Source organism: Oxyura jamaicensis, chromosome 15, assembly GCF_011077185.1.
Source record: "Oxyura jamaicensis isolate SHBP4307 breed ruddy duck chromosome 15, BPBGC_Ojam_1.0, whole genome shotgun sequence".
In the NCBI taxonomy this organism is placed as follows: Eukaryota; Metazoa; Chordata; class Aves; order Anseriformes; family Anatidae; genus Oxyura; species Oxyura jamaicensis.
The window spans coordinates 11103192-11114535 of record NC_048907.1 but is presented as its reverse complement, the minus strand read 5'-3'; the positions used below and the strand labels follow the sequence as shown (position 1 = coordinate 11114535).

Sequence of the window (11344 nt, the reverse complement as noted above, 5' to 3'; positions counted from 1 at the left end):
CAAGGTGCTAAAGCAGGTCAAACACAAATAATTTTCCATTAATGTAACTAAAATATCTCTTGGGAAGCTTACATGTATTTTATATCTTGCCAGCTGACATGCTAAGGAATCACTGAGAATGTTGTCTGTTGTCTAAAGGATGTGATGCAGAAAAGCGCTAAGCATGCCCAGCTTCCACTGAAGCAAATGGGAGCTGGCATCTGTGTCAGGACAAGCCAATGGGAGGTGACACTTTTCAGCATCTCAGGGTCAGGCCAAGACACTGGCCAAGCAGCCATGCAAGCTTGTCAGCAGGGCACGTGTCAAGCTCAACAAAGGAATGCTGCAAAAGCAGACCTATTTTCAAAAGAAGCATAATGAAAATCTACACTATCACACAACAATGCCTAATGTTGTTATTTGTATTTACGCTTTGACATTCACAAAAGCCCTGTGGTAAATTTTTCCTCAGCTCCAAGTTTTCTGGTATTAATTGGGAACAGATTCTCCCAGGCTACTGCAGTTCACTCACCTGCTCAGCTGCAGCATGGTAGTGGACTTTGGGATTGTTGCTGAAACCTGGCCGATACTTGTACATGGCAGGTGTAGGAGGGCTGATCAATTTGGGTGAAAGGCCACCTTCTGGAGAAGAAGAAAAGCAACAAACAACTTAGTATTAGAATGTATGGACAGCATACTATCATCCCTGGGTGCTTGCTATCATCCCTGGGTGCTGCAAACTGAGCTCTGTGCTGGAAAGAACAGGATTGCAGTACTTTTGTGTATAATTCCACCAAAATCAACAGGGCCCCATGAGGAAATAACAGTGCCTGTGGCCAGATCAACAATCTAAAGAGAAGAAAATATATTAAAGTGAAATGACATATTTTGGTGAGTAGTAATTTTGCCATATTTCAAATTACTGGTTGTTTGGGTTGAATTCAACAAATAGTTTTGTCTGAAAAAGATTTCTTAAATAGTCTCAGAGCTTTAATTTCATCTTTTCATAAATTAAATAATTGTTTGCGATGTCTAAGCATTTTGTCTGATTCCTTATTTCAAAGTGACATTTTTCATTTTAAAACTGTTTGAAAAACTAGTGAGTTTAAAAGGGTTTAAAAACTCTCCAAAATGAAATGAAACATCCAGCCTAGGCTTGAATGAGCCACTTCAAGTCGACTTTTCTTTCTCCTTCCTGCTGTTTATTCCTCTAGCTCAGAACTCTTGTAAAAATAAAGCCCTTCACCCAGATCCCATTACTGTTTTGAAAGAATACCAGAAGCCTTTTAAAGAAGCTGAAATGTTTTCATATTATTAAAAAAAAAACAAAAAAAAAACACTGTGATCATGCAACTATACCTTCACTGGTTCCCAGCTGCCCTTTTAGCTCAGAGTACTTGCTTTGATCTCCTTTGGGTGGGAGAGGTGGCTGCACATCCATACTTTTATCCTCCAGACCTTCCAGGCTAATTTTAGACTGAAAATGACCAAAGAATCAATAATTACTGCAACTTGGTTAGATAACAGCATGTGTCAGAGTGCTGGAGTTAGCAAAGAATGAGATCTACCTGTAACAACAAATATAATTGAGCATTCACCGCAGACAAGAGCTGTCATATATGAAATTAGCATTGTCATCACAAGCCAGTATAATTTTAAATGCATTATCTTAGTCTACTTGGCACGCTAAATAACATTACCATCACAGTAATCATAGAATTATGTAGTTATCACAGAATTATAGAATGGTCTGGACTCGAAAGGACCTTGAAGATCATCTAATTCCAATCACAATGCCACGGGCAGGGACACCTTCCACTAAAATCTGGTTGTTAGTTAATATGCGGTAGAATACAATTGTATTTTCTAGCATTTTCCAGCAACTTTCCAGGTAGCTCTCAGCAAGTAACTGTCCACCACGAAAATCTTACAAAATGGCTTCTAATGAATCCACTACTTTTTTATAATCCTTATTTCTATTTCATGTCAGGAAAAATTAAACAAACAAGAGAGTGGAGAATTCAGCTTCTGACACAATATTCTTCACTGGACCACAAACCTTCCTGCAGTCTGTAAGCTTGTAACTTTCCTCAAAGTCGAACAGCTGACCCAGTTCCCACAACGTGGTAAATTAGTTAAAATTAATTTGAACACCAGCAGGTGCGAAGTCTTGGGACATAAAGTAATTAACTATTGCAAAGAACAACAGCCTCTTCCAAAAGATGCCCAGAAGGCTGTTAATGGATCAAGAGCTGCTGTTATCAAATCTGTGTTACTTTCAGAAGATAAAGTGTAAGGCTCAATCTCTGTCAATTTCTCCAAGAGATGCATTATCTCAAGAAGATTTTCAATGATAAAGTTATTTCCAGGCTTGGTAACGCTTAAGACATGCTCTTCAAAAAAAGTGCTTGAAGGCTACCTTACCTTGCTTCGGTTGAGGTTGGCTTGGATCCCATTGTCACTGATCTTCACTGTGATTTGCCGTTCAGATAAATCAGGTCTGAGGAAAGGAGGCTTCACGCTCACAGCTTGCTTCTTCTTGGGCTCGACTATATACCTGATTAATTGTTCAACAGTCATCATTAAAGTAAACTACAACCTAACAACTAGGCACAGAGACAAGAAAATCTTCCTGCTTCCAGGGTATGATTTAAGGATGTGGTAGAATAAGCAAGCTCCATTTATTTCAATGGATGTCAGCACAGGTAATAATTAAAAAGCAATAAAAAAGATTTCTAGTGAGCACAAGGAGAGGATGCATTAAAAAAAAAAAAAAAAAAAAAAGAGAGAAAAGCAAATTTTGAAGCACTGATGGACAAGAACACAGTTGCACAGTTCATGTGAAGACAGAAAGAGAGGCCTACCACCAATGGAATTGATTTACTGGAGCTTACCTAGTTAACATGAAACAGCTTCCCTGCGGTGGAAGGTGGAGACTGGGGGAATAAGACCCAGCACATGGGGAATTAACATGGAGAAGATGATGTGTTGTCAGTTCTAGCTTACCACATAGTGACTTGTTTCTGTAGCATGTTTAGAGTGTTCAAATAAATGGAGGAAAAAGAAACAGACAGGCCTATAGCAAGCAACAAATCTGAAGGGAAATGGCTGATTTTAGACAGTTAATTTATTTCCCATGGACTATAATTCTGAGTGCAGTTGGGCAGTGGTTGTACCATGCACAAACAACAAAATACACACACAGGCTTTCTCTGTTTTATCTAGTGAACAGGACATCCTGGTAATGATGGCTCAGTGAATTCAGACAATTTGAACAGGTCTTCACAAAATAGAAAAATACTGCTTGCTAGAAGTCTGAGAATAGCAATGATGATATTACTCACACACCTCTCTTAATATGAGTATATCCCAACTTCTAATATCAAGCTCTCTTAAAATATCTTGACCCGATTTTTAAGTTTTGCTAAGTTGGAGAAGCAGTGTCTTCACTTTAATACAAGTGACAGACGTTTAGAACTTATCTGTTGCACAGCAAAATAAAATAAAGTAAAAAGACACATAGTGGTATTGGTGCCTGGGATTGATCAGCACCAAATAAGTTCAAATAAGTCTTCTTGTAATTAACGTGTATACAGACTGGACAGCTCAGCATCTAAGATATTTATACTCTATCTATTGCATTAAAATCTTGATTTCAGGATGTGAAGGGATAAATCTATTTCCTCAAAAATAGAAAGCCATAAATAAAATCCTAAGTTCCATAATGTAGACCTGGTTGAAAATCTGTTTTATGATAATGAAAGTGCCAGTGAGATTGAAAACCACAGCTGCCTTAAATTAGATTCAAGTCTCAAGGGAAAGGCCAATTTTAGATTCGTTCTTTCTTTCTGGTAGACTAGAATCCCTCACCTATACTCGGACAATGCAAAAAGTCATTTTGGAAATAAGATTAACATACTGAAACTCGTTACTGAAATTCACTGGATGAACAAGTTGGTGAGACAAAGCTATCAGCTCTTGATATAATTTGATTTGCTCATTCCAAGTACATATTTCTGGGATGAAGATTATGAATTACATGAAGAAAGCAACTGCTTTGACAGGTTACAGCCATGCAACAGTGAAGCAGCTACCACAGAGACTGCTGGAGAGTTTTGCTTTACTTCCCTGTTATTTCATTAATTGTCTTTCACTTGTGAGCCCAACAATGCATATTTTTGCCCTTTGTCCCAACAACTCCTCCACCTCCCTTATTCCTAGCTGAGAGCATTTCTCTTACCTGGGAGCCAAAGGGCTGCAGAGCACATGTTCCACATTTCCACAGCATCCTCGCGTAAAAGGATTCACTCCCCCTCGAAATTTACCTGTCACCTGGAAACATATTCAGGACAGTGCTCAAACTTCTTGTTAAATAATACTCATCATCCAGCCCTCAGAAAGTATTCCTTGTTCTAACACAACTGTTCTTCCCAAACAGGAGACCATTTTACTTCGAATGTTGCTCCTTGTCCCTCCTTCTGTAACTCACCACCTGCAATGGCCACTTCTAGCCAGCATGCACACTAGCAGAAGATCCCCTCCCCAAAACACTGTGAGCTCAGTGTATTTCCAAGCCATCAGGTTCACCTCCCAGTGCTGTTTCCGCATGAGAGTTGTGCCTGCTGTCAGCCAGACTTTGTATTTTGGTCCCTTTTCTTCCCTGGTCACCTTCATTCCTCTACCCTGGAAAGTCCCCTCCAGACAAAAAGGAGTGTCAATTCTACATTCTCAATGTTGGATGCAATCAGTGTTTCCCCTAAAACAGCATTCCATCCCTAGCAGCAATCAGTATGAACCACTGCCTTACGTGGGAGGGTGCCAGGAACCCCCTGGTAATTACAATGCTTGCTTGGAAATTAGCTACTTTAATAAAAGTCAAGTCTCATTAGACTGACAGGATATATTCAAAGCTTCACAAGCATTATAAAGGGTTTGTACTCAACAGGCAGATACTTGAAAGTAACCGTGTGGGGATAAATACCAATAAAGCCAGAGAGATTAATAGTGGTTGCCGTTAAAAGCATTACTGTTGCTTTTTGCAAGTAATGCATTTCAGTCAACTCATAGTCCTGATCTAGCACCACGTTTAAAGAGTACCAGAAATACTTTAATTACTTGCACATAAAATACCAACGATTAAATGATTTTGCAATATATTATGCTGGCCTCTTTGATATTCCATAAAACTCTTTAAAAGGCCAAGAGAGAAACGTTGGAAGTTCTGAGTGCTGGAAGAGTAACGTGATGACTAAAGCATGGACGTGGGACATTTGGCAGATCTACATTCATTCCTGGGCTTAAGCTGACTTGCTGCCAGATGCTGGCATGGCAACTTCATCTCCCTCTGTCCAGTTTCTCAAACACAACATGGAAATAAAATTTCTCTAACTCATTGATTACATTACTAATTATATCAATTTGGTTTCTAAAGTAGTTTGAGATACAGAGAGAAAGCAGTCTCAGAAGAAAGGGTAGTTATTAACTATTCAGAAACTAAAAATACCAGGCTACGAGCAGATGTTGGTTGTTTTGATTCCATTAAAGACTTTCAGAGGCATTCAGAAAGCTCACAAGAATCTAAATTCAGCCACTATGCACTCCTAAGTCACAGTCTGTCTACTATGAATGCTCAAAACCTACAAACCACAAAAGGAACAAATACCAAAAACGTACACCAGAGCACCACAAATGGCTGCACCACTGGCCTATAAAATGTAATCAGAAAAGAGGACAAGTGCAGGTGAGCATATATTAACTGGGGACCTGACAGCAGATAACTAACAGTGTGAGAAAACAGAATCAATACTAAGACTGCAGGAGAAAAGGGAATGTTTTAAAGCAATGGCAAAGCAGATCTCTTATCTATCACTCCTGGTCTGGTGTCCTAATGACTTAGATATGCCTCCTGTGAAAGGCACCTGAAAGCTAGGAACAACCACCCTCCAGTTCCAGCTATGCGGTACACATGACTAGGCAGAAATTAAGACAACATTATATTTGATTTTATATTTGATTTTCAGAAAATTGCACAGGAAGATGAGTTAATCTCCAGTGGTTTGGTAGCTCAGGAAACCAAAGCTAGCTAGAATGCTTTTTCCGATAGCTATTTCAATCAAGTTAAATGCAAAATTCTCAACCTATCTAAATGTCAGTGTAGCCAGAAATACAAGAATTAGATATATTTTTAAAAATTAAATTTCTCCTTCCTCCTCAGCCTAAAATATTCAGGACATTTTTAATCCCTGCACAGAGATAAGCCTAAAACAACATGATTTGGGCTAAAAGACTAAAATGCCCTGGGTTTCATGCCACTATTGTTAGCACTATCAAACTTATTACTTGGCCAAAATCAATTTTAGAATAAAGAGCAGCTGACTCCAAGCAAGACTAAGATGGGCAGAGAAAAGCATTTAAAGTTTTACAGCCACGGTAAGCCTGCTTTGTTCAAAGGTCCTGTTAGGCAACAGTTCAGGATGACTTCAGATCCTTTGCTTATGTTAACTTCTCACACTATTCATGGATAAAAGGTTTTATTGTCTATTGTGGGACAGGAGACAACCTCATCCCAGTTTACAAAGGCCTAGACTCAGACAGATGTCTTACAGCCTGTGCAGCAGCTATACAAACTACATAAGTATTAGGCCATCAGCCTGCAAGAGCCAGAACAATGCGCTGCTCTGCATGGGCTAGAGAGTCCACAGATGCAGGAGCAGCATAAACACAGTGCAAAACAGTGAAAACAGTGAGAAGGAGGTGGTGGTGGTGGGAAACAGTAACCAACCAAGCAAAACAAACAAACAAAAAAACCAACCAACCAATTAAACAAACAAAATCCACCAACAACACAAAAACAGGTGTATGAGCCCAACTATGGAGCTGTAAAAGGGTAAAGCATTGGGATATCAGCCTTGGGCAGAAAGCTGACAGTACTGTGTGCAGCTTACTGGCACGCTGCATGTTCCAGCGTCATGCTTTGTAACTGAGCTACCCGTTACAAGTGGCAGGGACATGTTATCAATCCCATGACTAGGTCTCTGTCATCTGTTTCGTGTGCATGCGTATAGGTCTAGATCACCCACATAGCGGCTGTGTATTATATACATGTGAGTAACTGCAAGGGAACTGAAGTTTCACAGGCTTTTTGGCACAAGATGCTGTGCTGGCACTTGGTTTGGAGAAGGAAAACAAGTTAGGTCCACTGGCCTCTGTGCATGTGTGTGTGCATGCACAAGAACAAGAGAGACAAAGACAGCAAGACAAAGAGCTAGCTCAAGCCTTGTTATGTGCAGTGTGGGTTTGCTGGGGGAGTTCAAAATACCAGGAGACAGGGCAAAAATATGATTTAATCTTTTCCTTTCTTTCTTTTATTCAGTCTCATGATTTGTTCAGTCTGAGTCATAAAGTTTGAACTTCTGGGGTTGACGGTACTCACCACATAAAACCTATTTCAAGGCCATAAGTAGATTTGAAATGGTAAATAAGACTTTGTGCTTTGTGGCTAAGAGAAGGGGGAAACCTTTGTTTGTAGTGCATTCAGGGAAAAAAAAAAAAAAAAAAAAAAAGAAAAACCAGGCAACCTTCCTAGCTTTCCACAAAAGCTCCAATAAAAGTGTTACTGTTAAGATATGGGTCTTTTTTATTTTTATTTATTTTTTATTTAACCAAGCTGACCTTCCTTCCCAAATCAACATTTTAGCAACAAACACAGAGAAAGGACTGCTTCTTACCTGTTCATTGGTTGTGCGCCCTCGGGCCACTAGAACAATATGAAAACCAGTGAGACCAATGACTGGAATAAAGAATAACCCAGCCACACACATGACAGCCATTCTGTATCCAGGAGTTAAAGAAACTGGAGTGAGTGAAGGGAAAAAGAGGTCATAAAGAACAGGGAGAGGAAAAAGAGAAAAAATCTTGGAAATGGGGAGCACGTTCCCCACCTCTGTTTAGGCTAATTAAATTTTATCTTAAGTCTATCTGTTCCAAGACAGGGTCTTTATCCTTGAGATGGTTCAAAAATAAAGTGAACTTAGTGATTTTTGCTCGAACCATCTTGTAAAGATTATTCTGCCCTACACTATCAGTGTGAGTAACACCTCTCAGAGACAAAGGTTCGTGTATTACACTAGCACAAAGCAGAACTGCCTCCAGGGCGAACTCTACTGAATTATCTGTTTTAAATACAGTAAACAGTACCCAGCAGTGCACACACACCAGCTGGAAGTAAATACAGGGAGGCACTGTATCTTTCTGCTGGTTTGCCTTGGCAATGACTGAGACAGACAAAAGGTTGGCTAAGTTTTGGGGTTAATCAATGGTTACATAGGTCAGATGGGTACAGAGGAAAAATTGTACGAAGCATTTACAGGGGAACAGCAATGGGCATCAGGAGAGGAGTAAATCTGCACCAGTTCCAGGAACACAAGTCTTCATATCAACTCTCACATTTTCCTCAAGGTCACCTTGTGTCTTCAAAAACCAAGAAGGATACGTAATGGTGGTGTGAGCTGCTCCCAGCTTTTCCATGTGGTTTAATACGAAGATCAGACCAAAGGTGAATACTCCAACCATGTGCGTACTTAAGGACAGCAAGAAGAGAAAAAAATAGCGGTAGTTCCTCCGTCCGATGCAATTGTTGACCCACGGGCAGTGATGGTCAAAATCCTTGTAAACAAAGGGAGAGACAGGGAACAATATCCGAACAGTGAAAGGAAATATGTTTTCTTATATATCTGAACCATTGTCATGGAAAAACACATCAGGCTAGTTCTGCAGCTTTACAAACACACTCTTTATAAGGACCAAGTGGTTTCTATACTTATGAATGGAGAGAGTTACTTGAGCAGTTATAGAATTCAAAGAGAGAATATAAAACAATAAAAAACAGGCTATGTATATGCAGGCAGCAGAAGCACTGATTTTTTTTTGTCATCCGTGGCATGAGGAGTCAATTAAAATAAAGTTATCATAACCTATAATATTTTGAAGATGCAATACTGGCTTCAGATTTTCTCCCCCACATTTCTGTATTTATATGTAAGCTGAATGAATCTACTTTAAATAGTGGGCCTCATGAAAAAATACTTTTTTTTTTTTATTTTACCAAGCAGATCCCCCAAAATAAGCAATATGTGGCTAAGACACAGGCAAAGTTCTGGACAACTAGATTGATAGCTACGAACCCCAAACTAACCAGTTGTCCCCATCGGAAGTTTGAAGTACCTTATAAAGTCACATCCCTTTTAACAGATTTATAATGAGGTCAACCCACAGACACCTTTCAAGAGCCTTTACACAGTTTTATAACCATGTAAATCCACTGCCTTCAACGTGATTATTCTAGATGTGCGTAAGTGAAAAACAGATCAGGAGCAGAGCAATAAGCCCTTCCTATTTCTGTGTTGTTCAGAGCAGATATTATGCACCAATTACATCAATACATTGTTTGTTCTCTGTTTTGTGGTAATGCTATCTTTACAGATTCTCCAATGATGACAAAGCAATTTTTATTTTTGTAAAGTCTGCACAATGTATTTACCAAAAATTTACAAAATACAATAAATGGCTTAGAACCTTCTCAAAGCACATTAGAAAATGACAGAGGCAATTTAATGAAGATCATTTTAGGCTACAATGCTGACATAGCATGTGTCTGTGCTGTGAATCTGGTTGTACACTGCCTAAAGTATCTACAGATTATGAAACTATATGAATACCCACTGTGAACACTTCAGTAAAGAAAACAGAAATCTGATTACTTTCATCATGCTTTCATTTTGGAGTCCATCTAGTCACAGCAGGCTTTAGGTTTTAACTGATTTTATTCTGCAAATGTTGCCATTTTTTGTTGTTAGCTTATTTTTATCACTTTGGCTCAAAAGTTTTATATTTGGGCTGTGAACTTTCATAGCACATTCTAGACTGACAGTGAAAAGATGTCAACTAAAACCCTGAATGGGTCCCACATGAAAAAGCCAGCAGAGTCCCTCTTACCACTGTCCTCAAGCTCTTCTAGAACAGACAGGTGAGTGGGAAATTAGGATCACAAGAATCAATAAACTATGGTGTTTAAGATCACCTTTTCTTAATTCAGAAGTCATTAATGCTTTCTGCCTGTATTCATTCACAGCACTCACAATTTAATTATACAAGCAGAGTTTCTTTCTTGCCCACCAGAATAGCGAGACACATTGATCTGACCATCATAAAGCTTCTCGAGAACTAGGAAAAGTCACCTTCTGTTCTGCTATTTTATTCAGGTTACTTTTGGAATCTTTCCCATTTTCATTTCTGCTGCAGAACTGACTCCCCTGGAGGCCCTATGGCAGCATGAAATTGCAAGTGTTTACACCAGTGAGTTCTGGCAATCGCTTTTTTCTGAGACAACTTCATTAGTTGAAAATGGATTTTCATGCTGAGCCACTAGGGAGGGCATAAGAAAGAAATTCCATGGGACAACAGAATTTATCATCATCTAAACAATCCTTGGAATCTAGAATTAGTGAAAACACTTATGTTTTAAAACTTAGGAATATATGAGTCAGGTTTTCTATGAAAAATCTAGCTCTATTTAACAATTCATGGCAGTCTAATGAAATTGTGTGGCAATGGATAGTTTGTGGCTATTTCCTTCCACCCAGGGACTTCAGTAGCTCCCGACTCTCCATCTTCTCAAACACTGCATTCTTCTAAGGCCTTCCACAACAGAACAGAGTTGTCCTATCTATAGATGGTTAGTAGGCACAGTGCTGCTTCCAGCTAATTATAACTTAGATATATGTTGCCCTGGAGGAGAAAATAACTGACATGAGATAAACCCAGTCAGCTTTTCTCAGACAAGTAGACGTGCTGCTTTCTTTGGGACTATTCCCTTGCTTTTGGGAAAAAGGATTAGTACAAAAATGGTGTATACAGCATTCCAGCTGACAATGGTATTTTTTGCCTTTCTGATTAGCAATTTCTTTCATTTTAGTGGCACAGTTGAATATATTTTAGACATATTAAAAAATTCATCTTCCTATTGAAAAAAACAACAACAACCACAACAAAACTTGCAGCAGAAGTATCCTTAACAAGTGGAATTTTTAGCTCAGCAATAAAAAAATTTCCCCTGGCAATACACTCTGTACTTAGAAGTTTAGGAGACATCTATAACCCAAATGCACACGTTACTGTTTGCGGATTATTTTTGTTTTTTCAATCTTGTGTGCTTCACCAAGACCTCAGGGCTACCACGAAACATGAAAGGCCCATAACTGAGAGGGAACAACATTAGAGGCATGACTTAGTTCATGGTCTGAGCTGGGGTGTTGACACAAACATGCAGCCCTACGACTGACTGGAGACCTACTCACTGGATTCTGAG

The 11344-nt window shown here is 39.1% G+C and overlaps 1 protein-coding gene across 3 annotated transcripts in view; it reads right to left on the bottom strand.

Moving 5' to 3' along the window:
* Nucleotides 1-11344, bottom strand: part of ZDHHC8 (zinc finger DHHC-type palmitoyltransferase 8) — a 114230-nt gene that overhangs the window by 11657 nt on the left and 91229 nt on the right. For 2 of the 3 annotated variants that reach the window (XM_035340933.1, XM_035340931.1), the window contains exons 4-10: nt 8471-8643; nt 7707-7809; nt 4220-4311; nt 2874-2915; nt 2404-2536; nt 1339-1456; nt 512-621 (exon numbers count right to left, since the gene is read on the bottom strand). In XM_035340933.1, the coding sequence (XP_035196824.1) occupies nt 512-621; nt 1339-1456; nt 2404-2536; nt 2874-2915; nt 4220-4311; nt 7707-7809; nt 8471-8643 (771 nt within the window). The remainder of the gene's footprint in view (nt 1-511; nt 622-1338; nt 1457-2403; nt 2537-2873; nt 2916-4219; nt 4312-7706; nt 7810-8470; nt 8644-11344) is intronic. The other variant, XM_035340932.1, reaches the window with a different exon arrangement.